General features: G+C 50.6%; 2 protein-coding genes across 2 annotated transcripts in view; both read right to left on the bottom strand.

Moving 5' to 3' along the window:
* Positions 1 to 2,349, bottom strand: part of SCAMP4 (secretory carrier membrane protein 4) — a 31,533-nt gene extending 29,184 nt beyond the window's left edge. The window contains exon 1 of the mRNA XM_043535699.1: positions 2,313 to 2,349. The gene's annotated coding sequence lies outside the window, so the exon portion shown is untranslated. The remainder of the gene's footprint in view (positions 1 to 2,312) is intronic.
* A 5,979-nt stretch (positions 2,350 to 8,328) lies between these two features.
* The window catches only part of LOC102940776 (nuclear receptor ROR-beta), a 39,194-nt gene continuing 27,301 nt past the window's right edge, over positions 8,329 to 20,221 (bottom strand). The window contains exons 5-10 of the mRNA XM_037885740.2: positions 19,429 to 19,550; positions 18,213 to 18,345; positions 13,747 to 13,854; positions 11,006 to 11,116; positions 9,976 to 10,088; positions 8,329 to 8,933 (exon numbers count right to left, since the gene is read on the bottom strand). Coding sequence (XP_037741668.1) covers positions 8,772 to 8,933; positions 9,976 to 10,088; positions 11,006 to 11,116; positions 13,747 to 13,854; positions 18,213 to 18,345; positions 19,429 to 19,550 — 749 coding nt within the window. The 3' untranslated portion in view covers positions 8,329 to 8,771. The remainder of the gene's footprint in view (positions 8,934 to 9,975; positions 10,089 to 11,005; positions 11,117 to 13,746; positions 13,855 to 18,212; positions 18,346 to 19,428; positions 19,551 to 20,221) is intronic.

Here is a 20,221-nt window from a genome sequence, read left to right as displayed (position 1 = left end):
CACTTGAGCTCCCTGTCTCAGGTGCCAAAATGCTGTGGGCTGGCCCTGCCTGGGGTCACTGGTGGGGCTGGCATCTGCACCCCCCACAGGCCTCTGCCCCTTAGTACCCCCACCTGGTCTTCAAAAAAAAAAAGAAAAGGAGGGCTTGTGGCACCTTAGAGACTAACAAATGCATTTGAGCACCTGGCCTTGGCAGCCTGCCGCTCCGGGGCCGCCACACCCCTGAGCCAACAAGTGAGAGCGCTATAAAACGTAAGTGTAGCCAAGCCCTGAGTTTATGAAAGGAGCTGTTGACACTGAGGGAAATAACTTTGCAGTATTTCAGGTTTCCTGTGTACCCTCGGTTGTGGGGCTCTGGCACATGCTGTGTCTCACATTTGGGCCTTGGTAGACGGACAGGCTTGGGCTGGCTGGATCTCACTGCCCTTTGGCAGCAGTAGGCAATGCACCAACTCCCTTCTGGCACCATGAAAGGAGGGTCTGGCAATTAGCGGCCACTTAAGATCCCTTTTCTTCTCCAGCAATGGCACCTGCCCAGGGCCAGCCGTAGGCTTGTTCTTAATTCCGGTTAGCTAACGCAGGTTAAAATAGCAGTGAAAACACTGCAACTTGCCCTTTAACTCAGGTTAGCTGCTCAAGCTGCCAACCCAAATTGCAGTGTCTTCACTGCTGTTTTATCTGAGTTAACTAACACAGGTTAGCTAACCTGAGTTAAGAATACACCTTTTTTTGTAGTGTAAAAATACCCAATGAAGCTACTCCAAGCTTAACAAGTACGCAAGGCAGAGGAGAATCAGGTCCAATGTCTCACGTCCCTGTGTGAGAATGGCTGAAGCAAATTCAGGATTTCAGCTCTAAGCCAGCAGAGCTCATTCTGTCTCTAGTGCAGAGGTCCCCAAACTGTGGCGGTGTGCCCCCCTGGGGGGCATGGCAGGGCCTATGCCACCCCCAGCTCTGCTCCGGTCCCGCCTACAGCCACGTCCCTGGCTCTCGGCCCCACACCTGTCCCTGTCCCCAGCCTCGGCGTGGCTCCGCTTCTGGCCCTGCACCAGCTGCGGCCCCAGCCCTAACCCCCAGCTGCAGCCCCAGCCTCAACCCCCTTATCCCTGTCCGCTTTCCCCCTCCTTCCACAGAGCTGTGGCCCTGATCCTGCCCTGGCTCCGGGGAGGTGTGACCCTCAAAAGTTTGGGGACTGCTGTTCTAGTGAAGCATCCGAAAACCCAGAAGGCTGGAAGCTTGACTGGGCTGCAACTGGGGAAGAAGGGGAGTTACATTGCACAAAACCTATCGCCACCTTTTAATGTGTCCCTGTTTATCGAGGAGCACTTCCAATATAATTAAATTTTTAGTCAGTTTACACACATCTGTGGATATTAAACATTCATAATGGATTTCCAGCTTGTTATATGTAGGGCTGGCTGGCAAGAAAAATTTTCAGCACTTCCTTTTTGATGAAAAAGGTTATTTCAAATGGGAACGAAGATTTTCTGATTTTGAATGTATTGAAATTTCCTGACAGTGTCCATGAAAAATCAGAAACTGAGCAATTTCGATATAAAGTTTCAGTTTTGTAAAACTGAACATTTTTACCGAAAGCATTTTGTACAAAAAAACCCCCCAAAACAAACAAACCCCAAACAAGCACACAAGAATGAGAGTCGCTTACTGTTTAAAAGATGGCTCAGTCTAAGTGCTCTAAAATCCATGTGCCAACTCAGAGTGTCTCAAAATGTGCTGGGCTTCATGTGGGCATAGGGTAGAGCGAGTGGTCCAAGTTTGGGGTTATTTGAGCCAGGTGTTTGTGAGGTATAGCCCCCTAAAAAGCACATGTACAAAAATCGCCTGGTGTGAGGGAGGTACTGTTCAAAGAGGGCACTGTTAAGGCTGTGTTGCAGGGGTGAAACGATGTGCTAGGAGTTTTGGGCTGACCTAAGACAGACAAATCCCAGCTCAGACCCTGTCCCTGGGCAGCCCCTGCTTGAACACCCTCCAGCCCCACAACAGACATGCCTGCCTTAGCTCCTCTTTGATTCTCCTCTCTAAGGAATATTGTCTCTCAGTAGGAAATTCAAACCCTTTTTATTCATGGAAAGTGCCACAGCCTGCAGATCCCTCATAGGAAAACAGTTCCTCCCCAAAACAAAGTGACAAGTAAAACAAAGTGACAAGGCAGCAGCTCCTCAATCCCATTCAAAGGTCACTTTTCCCAGGTCACCCACCTTACAGTCGTTAATCACTCTGTCCCCGTTCCTTTAGCCCCTGTTCCAAGGCCCCACTCTCCAGGGCATCCACCTAAGAGTTTCCAGACTTACTTCTCTCCCACAAGTCTTCTCCTGTAGTCCTGAATCAGGTCTCCCATGAGAGGGCTCCCTGCAATATTTCACTCCCCCAGGCCTCCTCCCCTTTGATTGCTACCCCCTGCTCAGGGGAACCTCCCTTCAGATCTTGTTCCTGGGCTCCTCCCACAACCCTCCACTCAGGTCTTCTGCCAGAGGGTTCCTTGCAGTGTTTATACTCCCCAGATCTCCAAACCTGACAATCCTCCTACCCCTGCTCGTGGGTCTCTCCCTCTGGAGTCAACCCCTTGCTTCTGGGCCTGCCTTATACTGACCATGCAGGTTCTTCCGCTCATTCATAGGGGACCTGCACAAGCTTCCCTACCATCTGGCAGGGTTCCCCAGCTCTATCCAGGCCTCCTTGCAGGTTTCCTCAGAACTCAGCAGCAGCTCACAGGTTTCCCTAGATTCGTAGATTCTAAGGGAGGATTGTAATCATCTAAGTCTGACTTCCTGCGTAGCCCAGGTCAGAGCACTGCCCCAAATCGTTCCTAGAGCAGATCTGTTAGAAAAACAGCCACTCTTGATTTTCAGCGATGGAGACCATGACTCTTGGTAGATTGCTAATTAAAAACATACACCTTATTTCCTGTCTGAATTTGTCTGGCTTTCAACTTCCAGCCCTTGGATTGTATTGGACCTATCTCTGAAAGACTGAAGAGCCCATTATTAAATATTATTCCCCAGGCAGGTACTTAGGACGGAAATCAAGTCACTCCTTAGCCTTCTCTTTGTTAAGCTAAATACATTGAGCTCCTTGCCTGTGTCACTCTAAGGCAGGTTTTCTAGTCCTTTAATCTTTCTCATGGCTCTTCTCTGAACCCTCTCCAATTTATCAAAATTCTTCTTGAATTGTGGGTACCAGAACTGGACAGTAACTCACCATGTACAACTTCCCTTCAGCGCTTTCCCTCAGGCAATTTGCCAATTCAACCAGGCACGTAAGCATATGCCTAACTGTAAGGATGTGAATAGTAGCATCAGTGCTTAAAGTCAGGCATTAAGTACCTTGTGAATGGGGCTTCAGTGACAGCCTGTCCCAAAAAGCCCCTTGAAATCCATGAAAAGACTCTCCCTGGATTCAAGTGGGCTTTCTGCTAAGAAACAGGAGTCAAATTCAATACTTCCAACACATTTTCCTCCTGTAAAACAGACTTTATTTTTCTTTCCATAAATCTTGTGCAATATACATCTATATCTCTATAGAATCCACCTCATTAAAAGGTCGCCCCCATACATTATAGTACTTTTATGAAAAATCCAAACAAAGCCCCCTCCCCCGCGCCTTAAATTAACATTTCCCCTCCCCCACCCGCCCCTTCCTAGCTGGCCAATTCATAAGAGGAAGTTTCATTATTTTCTAAGGTTTTTTTTTTCCTTTAAAAAAATAGAAATTACAATCTTACAAGATTCAGAGTAGCAGCCGTGTTAGTCTGTATTCGCAAAAAGAAAAGGAGGACTTGTGGCACCTTAGAGACTAACAAATTTATTTGAGCATAAGCTTTCGTGAGCTACAGCTCACTTCATCGGATGCATCTTACAAGACAGGACATTCAATGAGAACAGAAGTGTTTTCCTAAGTCTAAAAAGTAAAACATTTCCATAAAACCTGTCTGTACCTACAGGTGGTGGTGGTGGTGGGGGTGTGTGTGTGTGTGTGTTGTGTTAGATGGAAAAATGCTTTGCATTTCTTCCTTTCATTCATATAGATAAAAAATAACATAAAACTGACTGCAATGTTCTATATTTTCTCTTTTGCACCAACATTCACAAGAATATATATTAGCCATTTCTTCTTTTTATACACAGTGTGAGGGGTCTAGAGGTGGAAAAACACACTCAGCTAAATGTTCATATAAAACAATATATTAGATCTTCATCTGGGAAATAGTGAGCTCTCACTTTTTGTTTGGTTCCGCAATTCAACTTTTTTTTTTTTTTTTTTTTTAAATAAAAAAGGAAAGCAAATGAATGAAACTCATCCAACTATCTAAAGCCTGCTCAGCCTGGAGCTATGAGTCAGAGACATTTGGTGTGAAATTTTCGAAAGCACCTGACTTAGGCTCTTAAGAGTCATTGGCCAAAATGACGTGGGAGCCTAAGACTCACTGAAAGTTAGAGGCTCCGAAGTACCCAAGTTTCTTTTGAAAACAGCACTTAGGTTCCTAGGCCCCCATTCTCAAAGAGATGTAGACGTCTGACTTCCACCAAAATCTGTAGTATTCAGACCAAGAGCCTCAAAGGTGTTTAAGTGCCTAAGTCACATAGGCACTTTTGAAAATGTTACCTGTGATCTTACCTTTATATCGCTTGGTGTGTGTGTATGTTGCATGTATCCACCAGGTCTGATTCCCACTTACACTGAGCCTCATTTAATCCACTCTGACAGCATAAAGGGGCCTTAAACTGTGCGTAATTGCACTTTAAGTCCACTTCATATTGCCAGAGTGGTGTAAAAAGGCCTTAATCTCATTTACACTAAGGCCCACCATGTATACTGGCATATAAACTGAGAAATGTATGTATACCCCATTTGTGCAGCATATGTTACAGGCCTGGCCTCTAATCTCTTACCCACATAAGTGGATAAGAGCCCATTATTGCTACCAGCCTGTGGAGTTACTCCTTTAGCTCAAGCAATAGAGGTCCCTACTTTCAGCCCTGCAAGTCCCAGTTTCCTTCCCATATGGGGGAAGGGGCGCATTCATTACATCTGTTAGAATGCCAAGACATTAATTTGCGAGGCAGGTGGGTGACACACTCCTATGCCACTCTAGTATGGTGATTATGATAACCCAGTGACTGAACCTGGGGCCTGATCCCGCAAGTTGCAGAGCACCGTCAAGTGGCATATAAGTCAGTGGGAGAAGAGGGTGCTCAGCAGCTAGGTGTATCAGGCCCCACTGGCAAAACTACCCTTGACTACACGGGGAATAACATTGAACAGAAAGGGCAAAGGTGAGAGAAGCAGAGGGAAAGGTGTATAAGGTTCGGAAAGCTTGGGTGGGGGGGTGGAGGTAGACAGTGCAGCCAGAACAAGAGTATATGGAAACTGGCCTACGTGGGACACTGAGCTTTGCAGTGCTAAATTAGGGGGTGATTTACACAAGGGGTTAGCTTATATGCAAGTATATACGGTACACATTTAGGTAGAGATTTGCAATAGCGCCTAGAGGAGTTAGATGTCCAACTCCCATTCATTTCAACATGCCTAAATCCCCTAGGTGGCTTTGAAGATCTCAGCTGTAACAGGTTGTTTTAAATAATCACGCATGTCCTACTCTCATTCAGCTGTTGGAGGTTGATGTCACTTGTGAAAAGGGCCAAAACTCCATGAGTTTTGACAAACTGGTTTATATATTAAAAAAAAAAAAAAAATTCATTTCACCAACAATTCAGTACCTTGAAAAAGAAAAAGGTCCTGCTTCCTGCACATTGGCAGGTTGGGTTACAATGTCTTATGCTTCCAGTCTCTTGCTTAAATTTCCCTGTGGGCTTTTATTGCTCAGAATCCAAAATGTCTCCCCCTTTGACATATGCTGTGTCGCAAGCAGGGAAATTGCCATTTCAGCGGCGAGGGCTCAGTCTTTCCAGATTTAAGGTGCTCTCTTGGCTTCTTCGCTTATGAAATGAAAATGGCGACTTTCAACCTAGTGCACATTGTCCGGAGAACATCAAAGACACAAGGGGGGGGGGGGGAAGGGGGGTTGTGCCTTTTTTTTCAAACATTTCAGAACACCTGTGGCTATTGCCTTTAAGAAAGGGACTTCTGTCCTCTCGCAGAAACTGACAAAAGCCTCTTTAACGAAGCACCTCGCTCTGCTCGCCCCCTAAGGTCTGCCTTCCATCAAGGAAGATAGCCGATAAGCAACTGGTGCTGTGGGAAATGAGTTTTAAAAAGGCACAACCCCATGTATGAAAAAGGCAATACTGACTTTTCAAGTCCACAAAGCTCTGGGATCGGAGGGTGTAGCAAAAAAAGGAATATTACGCCCCCACCCTGGCTAACCCTGCCTTGGAGAACAATATATGGCACTCGATACTGCAAGGGGCTACTGGGAAAGCCAGCAGCCTTCTTCTGAAAGATGAGTGAATTTGGGAACATGCCATCAGTGGAGAAAAATGCCACGAGAATAAACGGAGGTGGAGAATTCTGATATGCCCCATGACAGACATCTAACAGTGGTTAACGAGAAAAGAAATAATGCTCAGCTTTATTTTGTGTATGGTGGCTTTAAGGGAAAATAAAGCCCCAAGTTCTGACTCCATTTTTACTCCACCTTTAGTCCGGCAGAGTTCCCACTGACTCCATGGGGAGGTTTGCCTGAATAAGTGCCAAGCATGTTCCTCTCCAGGAGCTGGGCCACATGCAGAAGAAAAACCAGTGACTAGTGCTGGCTAATGGAGTTACTTGCTCACCTCAGGAGATGGAGCGGGCTGGACTATAGATATGAAGATAGTAGGTTCAAACCTTCCTGGTGACTTATAGGATGGGGGAGGTTAATTATGTAAGGAATAAGTACGAAAAAGGGCAAGGAGTTGGAACTTTGATTATTTATCAGTAGGAACCACTGTTCCTCTGTCAACCAGGTTTTCTCCTCGTACGATTTGGCATTGACAACAATGGGAGGAGGAGCAGGAACTAAAAAATAATCCACAGCAGGTGACTGTTTAATCTCTCCCGCAGTATAACCAACCTCTGGGCTGTCTGTGGAAGGAGACGGTATCCCTCCACCCAAATGATTGCACAAGTATAGTCCCTCTTCTTTTTCCTCAGAGGCATCACCTTCTTCTAAAATTGCAACTCTGGGGAGGGGAAGATGCTAGAGGGGGGAATAATAACCTCTGCCCCCAGCCCCGCCTAGTAACTTTGCTGTCACTAAAAAGATCCACTGAGAGAGAACCCTGATTTCTGTTCAACTCAGAGAGCAAATCCTAAAAGCTAGGACCCGAAAAGCTAAAAGCTCCTGAAAAATGGGGTCAAGGATGATTCAACCTCCAGGAACAGAGCAGGCACAGAGCCGCCACTCACTGCTTTTTCCTAATCCTGTTACACTTGGCAGGTACTGCGCTGTGCAGCATATGTTGCCTGGAGAACGAGAACGTTAACCGCCCTTACAGGGAGGTACAAGGCTTTGTGTGGGAACCAGCACCAAAGGAGGCCCGGGATGCCTTGGTAACACTGCTTTCCCAGCTGAGTGGGTTGCACTGAGTGGGTTACACCTCTGGGAGAAGAAGGGTTAACATGGCAGCGCTGGATGCAGTTAGGGAGAAGAAAAAGTCACCGGACCTGATCTGAGACGGGGAATTTCATGGGAGAGCGTTAAAAGGGGACTCTATACAAATAAATAAATACGGCAGCCGTGGCTGGAACGAACGACTGCTTACAATGCCAACAGTAACCACGGTGCTTGGCACCCCAAAGCACAGACGCTATGTACACACAGCACCTCTAAAATGCAGCTGCCTCTGGGAAGGACAACGCACAGCAGCACTGTACAGGAGCTGGAGAGCGGTATTTGGCCACAGGTCGAGCGGCAAACCCCTTCTCTTAGAGAAAGTGCCCGGGATCGTACAGGGCAGACAGGGACTTCCCTGAAAGTCTCACATGTATGGCATTCGGAGGGGTGAGAGGAACAGCTGACCCTGCATTCAAACCACTGATCACAGGGAGTCCACCCCTGTGCAGACCCCACTAAAGCATCCCTTCTGGTTAGGTTTGGACACTTACCCTGCTAGATTCTTCAGAAGGGGATACGATGTTGAATTTCTACTTCCCTGTTTTCCACAGAGCGGCCCAGTCATTACAGGCCTGGTTCTGTCCCCCTTCTCCTTGGGTAGTCATTAACCCCAGGGCACATTAAGAGTAAGATGCTATTTTTGTCTTCTTTTCCCCCACGCTTCAGTCCAATTCAACTCCGGACTTTATTTCTCTTCCCAACCCCTGCCTGGTTTTGGTGAGCCACCTATCCCACCAAGTCTGTATTGCCCCTTTTTCATTCCATCTTTCTGGTGTTTATTTCATTTAAAACGAACAAATACATATGAAACAAGAGGAGAACAAGGGCTGGTCCTGGGATGAGTGCTGGCGGCTGGGCTCCTTTGCTGTATTGCATGAGCGTGTGTGTGCCCCATGGTGGTTCATGCATTAAGGAAAGGTATTGGTACGGTACTGGAGTGTCTCCTCGAGGGAGTGGAGATTTCACATTCATTTCACCGGTATGGCAAAGTCAGTTCACTTGTCCTTCAAGGTGCATTACATTCAAGAGCTATTGCAAACGACAGCGAGGAGGTGGGGCAGAGGGGCAGATCACCTCACCCCGTAGGGTCTCTCGGGTTTGGTTATTTGAGTTAAATGAACCTCCTCCTGGCCCCCAATGTTTCTGTCCCTCTCCAGGCTTTGGGAAATGAAACAGGGTCTGGCGGCTCCGAGCCTTAGCTCTCTCGTGGGTCGCTGTACTGGAGCTCCGAGTTGAATACTTCCTTGTACAGGGGCGGAAAGTTCATGGCTGTCTCCGGATGCAGGATCCGGAAAAACTCCAACTTGTCCAAGTGCAGGTTGCAGATGGTTTTCATCAAGGGCAGCTTGGAAATCAGCTACAGGGGAGAGAAGCAGGGGAAGGAAGTGAGATTTGGGCTTGCGATCAGCATTGCTGTGCACCGGTCACGCCCAAGCTTTGCGGTCACTGGATGGGGCTTCGCTAGCCGTGGTGTGGTGTCATGACAGTGATGCGGCGACAGCAGTGTGAAACCCTGAAGATGGCGTGCTGCGTCTGGGTGACTGCCCCGGGAATGGACCAGGCCTGAGAGGCACCAGGTCAAGCCCCGTTTTGAACCGGTGCAATGCATCTATCCTAGGGGCTTGCTGTTTTCAGGGGGAAATGATTTGGCTCCCCCTGGATAACCATGCCTGGGAGAATAAAGGGAGCAGCTGGGCTGGTTTTCAACACCCTGAAAATTCAAGGCTGAGGTTTCCCCCTCTTGCTCACTGTCGCGCCTGCCCAATGGTACCATAATCCCTCGATCCTGAGAGTAACAAATGAGCCTTTGCGCTACAGACGGCTGATACATAAACCTCACCCACACCTGGTACTCGAACCGTAACCCCTCCGTTCTTAACACACAGGCCTCTTGCACTTGAGTGAGAGGAGAACTTCCTTGGCTGGTCCCTGCAGCAGGTTCCACTATAATTAAGCAACAAAGCTCACCCCAGGCTGTGGGAGAAGAACTCTGTGGTGATGCTCTGCCCCCTCCCAGCCCAGGCTTTATGTCATGCCAGAATAAAGCCTCAATGAAGCACCGTTAGCCCTTTCACTCAATGCTAGAGGCCTTGTGCTATGCAGGAAGTCAGGTTAGAAGATTCTAATGGCCTTAACATTTATGGAGTGAGACCTATTACCGTAGGACCTAGTGAATCCAGCCAATGCAGGAGGATCCCTACGGTCTATCCATGAGGGGCTTTGTCCAGTTTAGTTGTAAATGTCCCCAGGAGTAAGTCTACCCTCCCCCACTGAGAGCCAATCCCACAATACAACGGTCCTCGCTATCAGGACTATTTTCCCTTGACGTTCAGCCCTTGTTTTTCCTTAGTGCAATTCCACCCCTGTTCCGCCTGGCTGCTCCCAGTCAGCTCCATTACCTTCGAGAGCTTATCCTCGCTGGAGTGTTTCTTCTGGATCTCGTGCTGCAGGGCTATGTAGATCTTGTCCTGGAGCTTCTGCACCTTCTTGGATTCCGTGAGCCAAGGGCGATCTGCGAATCGATAGCCAAAGCTCACGTCAGCCCTGGAAAATGGATCTGAATCCTGCATAGCATGGCAATGCTGCGGGAGAGGGGGTATTTCCTTAACTGATTTTCCGGCCCTTCATATGCAGGGAGCTACAGGGAGCTTTGCTTTGTGATAATTTGCCACCCCCAGTGATGTGTCTTGGCTGGAGAGGGCTCCAAATTCCAGAGCTGGATCTGGTGGGAAGTGGAGAAAAGGGGTTGCAGAGGGAGGGCGGGGGGGACGGGATGCTCAGTACAGCATTTAAGGTTACAGGGATTTTCCACTGGGACGTTGGTCTGACATGCTGCCTCTGTTGGTGGCGAATGCCTGATGCTTGAGAACAGTTTAGCCCCCACTAGTGCCCAATTGTGTACAGGGGCAGTTCTTTCCTGACACCAGCCGCCATTAGTTTTACACCCTGACGCATGAGAGTTAATTACCCTTGTATACCAGGCTTTGAGGCTTGAAAGAGGAGAGCAAAGTTGGAGAAAGTCAGGATTTTGGAGTGGGATTTCTGTTTAGTACAAGCCTCTTCAAATAAAGGGCTCAGTCCCTCCAGCAAAGAGCTGAACGATATGCTACATGCAAGCAACTTCCCAAGCAATTGCTTTGCCCCTTGAGGGCAACCTCTCCTACCCCTAAAAGCAGCAGAAGCTCACGCTTCAGTCTTGCTCTCCCTGGGGAGTTTTGCCATGGACTCCAGCAGCAGCCAGCTCAGCTCCATGCGCTTAATTTGTTCCACCTGACAATGATCTAGTGGGTCTTCAATTTCTCTAATAAGGTTTCGGGTTAACTCTCCCCAGAATCACAGCCAAAACCCTCTCTCCTGGAGCTCATGGCTCTGCGAGCTCCTTGAATGGAGAACGGACATTGCCATTCACCTGTCCCCCTCTGCACCTACCTGGAGCGAGCAGGACGGCTGCAGTGAACAGCGCAATCTCCTCGTCCGAGAGCTGTAGCCGGCACAGGTTCCTCCCCAGCTCGAAGACAGCACTGATAAGGTCGTCGCAGCCTAAAGAGAAGACATGGGAACGAGAAGCACATTACGCCCCAGTGCCGCAGACCCCTTCACTGCAAGAAATTTTCCTCTGTCCACACAGGGCAACTCCTGCTCACAACGACAGCCAAGTCTCCGGGCTCCTCTCCTGAAGCAGGAGGGGGAAGGGAGTCACTTAGAAGGTTCCCGGAGACGAAGCAGGCAAATGGGAAGGAACCCAGCCGGTCTCCAGTAAAAGAATCCCTGCATCACAAGCCAAAGGCACTGGGGTGAATGCCACCTCCACATGGCTGGAGCTCATACCCCAGCCCATCCTCTTTGTTAGTAGAAATAAGACAAGAAGCGTTCTTCCCCATGCAAGCCGCAAACGCCCTTCTGACAGCAGCCCAAGCAGCCGGCGAGCTCCCATCCAAGTTCTGGCCCAGCCTAGCTCAGGAAAGCCAGGAAGAGCTCAGCCCCACATAGGACACGTCTTCGGCGGGACTAGCTCTTCTGAGAATTCAGCCTTTCAAAACCCACCCACCCCTCCACCAGGCGTGCAAGAAGCGCACAGCACCCTGCAGGGCCACTGAGACCAGCATGGGAAAAGCGCCCCCTAGTGGGCCCCAGTGCCACTTTCTGGAGCACCCTGGAGGTCTCCCCCTCTCCCCCTGGGGATTATAGCCCAAAGCTGTACGGCTGCAGGCTTTCTGCACCATTGCCCAGGACAGCTCATAATCTGCCTCCCCGCTCCTATTTGCTATGATCCTGTGAATTCCCCCAAGTTAAGCAGGTGCAGGCTAGATCGGTAGCTGGCAGAGAGACCTGCAAGGACACTGAATGGCTGGTGCTCCAGCAAGTGTTATTGCCCCATTTGCTCCAGTACAGAACTAGCAGCCCAGGGGGACGCTGTGCTCTACTTTGAATGATTCTCACTCTGCGGGCCTGCCTAGCACCAGTCGTTTAACGATCCCCTGGCACTTTTTGCAAGAGTTGGGGTATCAATGCTGACTTGGCCGAAGTCCAGCGTTAGTAAATTTGCTCGGCCGCCCTAACCTCTCCTGTGGGTTCAGGCAGAGCCGGCGCTGTTCACTGCCTGCTCTGAGATGTTGTGTAGCGTTGCTGGGGGTTGTTCTACCTCAGAGGGAGTGGCACTGCAGTGGTGGGTTAAAAAATCCCTAGACTTCTGAACCTCGTAAGGGCGTCTAAGGGATCAGAGAACTAGGGCCCGATCTGTCATTGCCCTACATCAGATCAGAACGGTAGCATTTTAAACCCCCTCTCCACGGGTATAATTGACCATCCAGGCTGGGGTTTGCATAGACACATAAGGGAGCTCGATGTCCAGCTCCCAGTAACTGAACTCCCCGATGCATCTTCGAAAATCCCAGCCAGAGTGTGCAGGGGAATGGGGAATCAGGCCTGGCTGTCTGCGAAGTACTTGGAGATCCACAGATGGAAGATGCTAGAGGACGGCTTTGAGCAGGGGGTTGGACTAGATGACCTCCTGAGGTCTCTTCCAACCCCCATCTTCTAGGATTCTATGACTGCAGAAGAGCTTGTTTCATTTGCTCCTGGGACTTTGCAGGTAGGTGCGGAGCCACAAGCCGAACATTACGGGGCACGTGAGAGAGAAGCAGCAGGTGAACGTGAAGTAACCAACGTTGTGGTTTATCTCCAACCTCCCCGCCAGTAAAGAATGGGAGAGAAGGGGAAGATCCCAGGAAACAGACATGACCTAGGGGCAGTACAGAAGCAGTTACCATGGGTGAGAGGACTCAGGGCTCTTTGGGTTGTGTCTTCTCCTTCTGCCCCATCCGTCGGACCAGGTGCTGCCCAGGAGCCATGCTGCTGCTGACGTCAGTGGGAGATCCTGGGGGTGAGTCAAGGCCAAAGTGTGGCCCATGGGCAATATTTCCCCTTAACTGTGTCTAGTGCACCGAGCTGTCAGGCCCAGAGGACAAAGGGCTCCTTCCCCAGCACGCTGCAGCATGGGCAGCAGCAGATGGATTTTTCCGGACACTGCTCCACTGATGTACCTGAAGGGACTGCCTCTCAGGGCTGCGGGGTTTGGCCTCTGCCACCTGTTTGTGAGATTGCCAACGAGGGAAGCCAGCATGGCTTCCGACCCTGCAATTGCATATGCCCAGGCGGAAGCCCTGAACCGCTGCCAATGCCCATTGAAATCAATGGGTACAGGGTCCACCCATATGGATCCCATTGCAGGATCGGGGCCTACACTTTGTTAGCACACGTCCACTAGGACCCAGACTGAGACCCATCAGCTTGTGGGACAAAGAACAACCAGCCATTAGCTGGAGGCACCCAATCTAGGCTGGGGTCAGAATACAGCCTAGAGCCCATTAGCCATTGTCCCATATGCTAGCCAGCCTCTGAGAATATATACCATGGGATTCTGCAAGAAGAAGCACTAGACAGTTATGCGGAGACAGGAGGACAAGACTCAGTGACTTTCATTGTGTTCCTAAATCCCTTAGGTGCTTCTGATGCTCTCCCCCTTACTCCTTGCCATGAAGTTAATGCAGTGACTGGGACCCTTCCTGTAGGATTCACTGCTGTGTTTTCACCATAAGAAGCTTTAAAGAAGAGTCATAAATCCACCCCCATCACCCCGTGAGGACAAAAGCAAACAAACCAGCTCTTACCAAGCGACTTGAATATCTGCATGCCACCGTATTTCCCCTCGAAGAGCACCGTGTTATTTAAAGGGTTGAATGCCCGAATCATTCGGATCAGAAGCACTTCCAGGCAACCTAATGCAGGCAGAAAGATAACAGACCATGAGGAGGAGAGGGAAAGGAGGAGAGTAAGGGAGCATTTCCGTCATCCAAGGACAAAAAAAAGAAAAAAAGAAAAAAAAAATCCAGACCAACAACCCCACCATCCGCAATTCAAGTGTAAATTCCAAATGATTTTTTAAAAAGTGTTTAAAAAATCCCAATTTTGTTTTTTTAAAGAGCAATTTGTGACCATGATATTTCAACAAAGGGAAATATGACCTAGTCAGTTAGCAACGGAAAGCAGAGAGATCAAATGGTCAATGTAATGGTGGATTACAAAGAAAGGAGAAGGTAAAAAAAAAATTTAAAAATGGAAGGAAGAAATGAAGAGGTTGGTTAGATTCCATGCACTAAGACATATAAACTAGGCAGCATTTGGTTTTAAGTGAAGCAACCTGCATGGAACTTGGAGGGAGAAGCATGGATTGCAGGAGGGAAGACATTGGTGGAGGAACCAATGCAGGTTGCTATATGAACAGATGTAGCCAGGAGGTGCCCAGCTATCTGTATTATCTCTCTCAGCCATGCGCAGCGGCAGGGTGGACGTGGGGTGTGACGGCAGTGTGCGGTACTAGATAGTGTGGCCGCGCTCTAGGAAGTTGGGTTCCTGTGAGATGACTAACCCAAGATTGCACAGCTTGCAGGTAGCCTGCACTGAAGACACGGCCTGATTCTCCATCACGCCTCCATCACCTTGTGTGGTGGTTTATATTTGGGCAAAATGGACGGATGCTTTTCCCTGGTGTAAATGGCAGTGCAATTGAGAATCGGACCCGGGGGAGCTTAACACCAAATTTTGGCTCCCCAATCCCACAGTCTGATCTGCTAGCATGGACCTGACTGTAGGATCGGGGCCTTCATGTGTGAAAATCTACCAGGAAGGGAGTATCGGAGACAGTACACGTGGTGCGAGCTCTCAGTGGTAAATGACCATCAGTACGCAATCAGAAAGCACACTGGATTGGCTGCAGGCCCCAGGGTCAGAGGCTCCTCCTTCACCTTTCCTCCTCAGTAGCAAAAGTGCACAGATATTCCTGTACTTCTGCTATAGTTTATAAATGGCAGTGAAAGCAGGGTTTGCATTTTAAGCCAGTCCCGATGTGCTGGGATTGCACCAGCGCTTGACGCAAACAAAAAACTAATTTGGGACTTCGGAGTGGAACACAAAAGTGAAATCGATTAATCTGTTCCCCCCGCCCCAAGAGCTGAATATAGCACAGAAAACCAATGAGTACCATCCACTCTCTTGAATGCACCAAGGGGTTGTTAGAAACCTAGGGGATTTGTTTCTCTGTTTGCTGGTTCTTAAAAAAAACAACTTTTAACCTGGCACTTTCCCGGTAAGATTCACTGCCCTTAAAACAAAACAACAACAAAACAATGGACAGCTGGACGTAAGCTAGCATCCAGCCATAAGGAAGCGCCCCCACCAATTCAAATCGGCTGCTAAGAGTCCATCAACAGTTTTTGTGTGCCACAAGGGACCTGTAACATTGGCTGAATGAACAACTGTAGCTTCCTCATTTGGACCTGATCCCATTCAAGTCAATGGCAAAACTCTCCTTGACTTCAGTGGGTGCAGGACTTTCCTTCAAGGGAGTGACCTTGCTGATGCAATGCAGACCAGCGCCCGCTTTGTGATCTGAGAACCTGAAGGCTTGGAGACAATCATTATGGCCCTATTGCTACTTTGACCTCTGCCTCTTTGGGGCAGGACAACATCTTGCACAGGGGGACCCGATCTGTGAGTGGGGCTCGAAGGCCCTCCTGCCACCCACATCAGAAATAATAATAATAAAAGTGGTTTCTAGGCTTGGCTCTTGCTGCTGGGATATTTCTAGAGGGGAGAAGGTCAGAGCAGTCGCTTTAGAGTTCACTGCGGACCAGTAGTTGCAGTAATGGGAAATTTGACCCACCAGCATGGGGTTAGTGTCTGAGCCGGTCAGGAAAGGAGTCTTAATTCCCAGGGAAACGTAGACAAGAACAAAGAACGTGTCATTTTCACTGATATTTTTCTTCAAAAGTTTTCTGGGTTTTCAATTAAAAATTTCAGTAACATCCGACAATTCCTAGGGAAATTTCCACTTTGACGAAAAAGCCATTTTTTGTTGGCAACACCCCCTTCCGCCATTGCGAAGGAAAAATTCCAACCAGCTTTAGTTAGTGCCTGAGAGCTGGAAGGTGAAACTGACTAGAAACCCAGGGCCTGAGTCTTTAGTGCTTCTGGACGGTTATTTACACCAGTGCCAAGTGCTGCCAGATCACAGCGGGATCATTTTATACCTGCTGTGCGCTGGCAAGAGAGAATCCATGCTATGCAGGCCTAAAAGTGTATAAAGCAGCCAGCATTGTCACTACGACATTTATACAGTGCTGCAGATGTGTAGGGCACTGCGCAGACGTTCACTAAGTTACCCTCACAACACCCCTGGGAGGTAGGTATGGGAAACTGAGGCACGGAGAGGGGACGCGATTTGCCCCGGGAGTCATTGGCTGAATCAGTATTAGAACTCAGTCCTTTCGGACTCTATGAGGGCAAAGATACCAAAGAGACGTATGCTGTGAGAACGAGCTAGATTCACAGGGGTTTTCAGAAGGGCTGAGGATCTTCAGCACCCACTGACACAGCTGGAGTTGGAGCACTGCTGAAGATCAGGCCCCTAGGAGGCAGAGATGGAAGAGACTTATCAGGTCTCATCCAGGATTATCGGGGCAGGATCGTTCCCTTCTGTCTATTCCTCAGTGGTCGTGGGGTGCGAGGGAGATCCCCAGGGGTTAAGAGGTTGGAGCTGGAAGCTGCAGTGAGACACACCTGGTGCCCCCCAAGATCCCAACACCCCTGTACTTGTGGGGAGTGGGGGGGCATTGAAAACCAGACCTGGATCCAAAATCTGCCTCTTTCTCTGAGCTTCCTAATGAGCCAAAGCGAAACTCTGGATTTGAACCCCTCCAAACCTGGTGGGGCTGAACTCCAGACCTGGACATTAATAGTTGAGCCCATGTACATGCAGGACCTTTAATAAAGGTGGGCCTGGGAAGGGGAAAGCTTGGTGAGCAGGGGGGAATGTGCTTTCCCCTGACTCTGCTAATCCCAGAGCATTCCCAGCCTGGCACCCTGGGGCGTGTTACCTCTGGAGGTTAAGGACCATCAAGGCTGTGGCTCTACGAGATCCTTCACGTTTCCTGTTCTCTCTCCCTTACCCAGCACCACCAGCTGCTGATTGTGATCAGGAAGAGGCCAGGCAGGAAGATGTGTCTCCAAGCTGCCCAGGCCACCAGGCTGACGGCAGAGAGGCTGCTCCCGGCATGGCCCACTCTGTGTGTGCGAGACACACCTCGGGGATGCCTCCATCTCTCCAGGAAGGAGAGGGTGCTGGGAGGTGCCCCAACTCCGTAGCTCCTCCCAAGCAGGAGAGCCAGTGAGGAGGCTCTTGAGCTGGGTGCCCCATGCTGTGAGATGCCCCCTGGGCCTCCCACTATTACCAGTGGGATCTGAGGGGCTCCCCCATTGGCTCTGGGCTCCAGCTCCTGCCAGTGCTTTGGATCCTCCTCCCCATCCACTCCACCTGCCCACAGTGGGAAGTGGGACCTGCATGCATCATGGGGTGGGAGATTCAGAGGGGCAGCGGGGCTCAGTGTGTGCTAAGAAGATGAGCCATACCCACCTCAGTCCGGAGGTAAGAGTGAGGAAGAAGGAGGGATGCAGATGGCAGGGGAAGGAGGAGGGTGGGGGTGAGTAAGAGGGAGAAGTGTTGGTGGGGGACAGAGAGAACGGAGGAAGAGAAAGGCAGAGCAGAGAAGGGAAGGAAAGAGGAAGTGGCCCTGTGGACGCCCCCCTGTTGAAATCCCAGGCTGAGCCTCCAGGAGGTTGGACTAGATGACCTCCTGAGGTCTCTTCCAACCCTAATCTTCTATGAGGTGCAGCACAGTGGGGAGAAGGCGGCTTTCAGCCACTCTTCAATGTGGGCTGCTCTGGGAATGGCCCGGATGCAAATCAGAGCAGCCCCAAGGGGTCGAACGTACAGCAGCCTCTGGAGAGCAGCTTATGGGCTTCTCCATAGACCAGAGCAGCCCAGAGTCTCCATAGTGCCCTGTGCTAAATGGCCCTGAAGCCTCCCACATTGACTCCACCCCCTCCCAACCTGGCCCCGCCCCACGCAGCACTGAGGTTCCGATGGGGGCATGTAAGGGGACCGGTGCTTCCTGGGAACTAGGCCAGGGGCCAGACTGTCTATCAGTGCCTAGAAGGCGGGGGGGGGGATTTTGCCACCCCAGCAGGGCGCAGGGAGGAACCTGTCTGCGCGGTGGGGTCCGTCTCCCCGCTCTCTCACCTGCTTTGAGGAGGATGATCTGGTCGTTCTGGCAGAGCTCCATGAAGCCGTCGATGCGCTTGGCGAACTCCACCACGTACTGAATGGCGTTGGAGATCTGCAGGGAGCACTGCTGCCACATGGTCTCGCAGCTCTGTGAGCACAACGGGGGAGCATCAGGCACAGCCAGCTCCCTTCCACGCATCAGCCCCGCCCAGGCCACAGGGGACCAAGCACGGGGGCTCCATTTTGTACCTGCGGGGTGCGCTGCGTGCGGTTCGGCACCCCGCGCCGCAGAATGCACACCTCCACCCACAAATCTTCATGCATCTCCCTTCCCATGGTGTTCAACTCCCGCTGAAATCCAAGGCGTCCCTGGGCCATTTGCTCCATCCCAAGACCGAATCGAAGTGGGGGTGGGGAAAATAAGCAGTGGTTCTCTCCCAGGTGCCACTCACTAACTAAGCTCCACCCACTGGTCACCAAAATGAGACTCCACTCGCAGTGGATCTTCATAGTATGATGGATCTGCCTCTTTTTTGCTTTGATCAGCCATTTAAATTGGCCATCATTAAACTTCAGAGTGAACGACCCCTTGAAATAGACGGGCTTCACGGAGCCCTTAAAGGCAGTCTTTCACGCTGCCTGCAGACTCAGGCTGACATGGCTTCAGCCATTACACTTGGTTCTGGGATATTACGTCTATTTCACAATATTCAGTCTAAAGGCATCTGGTTCCCTCCCCTCCCCAAAATGTTAGCTTGGATTTTCGAGCTCAAGGAGATGGCTTCCGGAAAGAGCCCTGCCTTGCTGTGACCCAATCTGGTTCATCCCTGTCTCCACTCTCCTGCCCCACTAGGTGATGCTCTGGAACGCCAGGATACGTGGTCTAGGGATTCTGCCCCACCAACCCTAGGGCATGTGTACCCCCAGCCACAAAGCTGTGCTCCTCCACCCGCAGATCCACGCCAGGGGGTTCTGCCCCTAACCGCAGGGCGTGCTCAGCCCCATGAGGCAGTGACAGCATCCTCATCACAGCCGATATCCCTTCCCCAACCCCATCCCCATCCTACTCCCGGGGCACCACGTATGATGCAGCTGGCACCATGACGAGCTCCCGTACGTGTGCCCTGACCCGGGAGAGATTAGTGCCGGGGATTGGGTATCTAGAGCAGCCTGTTGTGTGGGGCAGTGAGGCACGGACCCCGGGGACTGGTAGGAAGCAAGGGGAAGTTACCTTGTTCTGCAAGCTCCTGATCTCCTCCTGGGTGTACAGCATCCACGCTAGCGTCTTGAGCTCCTCCGTCGTGTACTGGCAGGTCTCCAGGTGGGACTTGACTACGTTCTGGGCGATGCGGTCTGCCGAAGCAAGCACAAAGCGCAGCTGAGACTCAGGGCCTGGGAGACAGGGCATTGGCTCCTACAGGGGCAGACAGGCTTCCTCGAAGACAGAGCAGCCCCAGGGCTCCTGGCGCATTGCCAGCATGGCCTCTCAGCTACGGACGTGTTGTGATGAACTGTCACATGTCTATATGTGCCACTGCCTTCTCTTGGGTGGAGTCAGAACTGATCAAGCTGTGTGCCTTAGGCCCTATAGTGACAGCGGGGATTCTCCTTAGCTCAGGTGCAAGGAGCCTTGTGCTTTCAGAGCAGGAGGATCTGGGGTCTATCCCTGCTACAAAGTTCTTAGCTGCCTGGGGTTTGTTACAGGATTGGTGTGTTGTGAGTGACTGGAATTCAGGCAGTTGGCTGACCGGGGGGTACGGGCTGGACTGCAGCTTAGCAGGGTGTGGGGCATGTTCTGGGTCTCAAGAACACTAGGAGCTGAGTTTGGGGGGACTATTTTCCTCCTGCCGCTGCTCAGTTCTGGTGGGAGTGGGAGAGGACAGTTCCTGCCACAGCTGCCCTATCCCCCCCCAAGGGCTTTCCTGCCCTTGGGGGGGACAGGGAAAGGGGTTGAGGGGCTGCAGACCAGTCTAAGAGCTTCTTCTCCATCCTCCATCCTTGTAGCTGGGGCTGCACTAGCCCTG

The sequence above is a fragment of the Chelonia mydas genome, chromosome 25 (genome assembly GCF_015237465.2).
Source record: "Chelonia mydas isolate rCheMyd1 chromosome 25, rCheMyd1.pri.v2, whole genome shotgun sequence".
NCBI lineage: Eukaryota > Metazoa > Chordata > Testudines > Cheloniidae > Chelonia > Chelonia mydas.
This window is presented reverse-complemented; position numbering and strand designations above follow the sequence as displayed.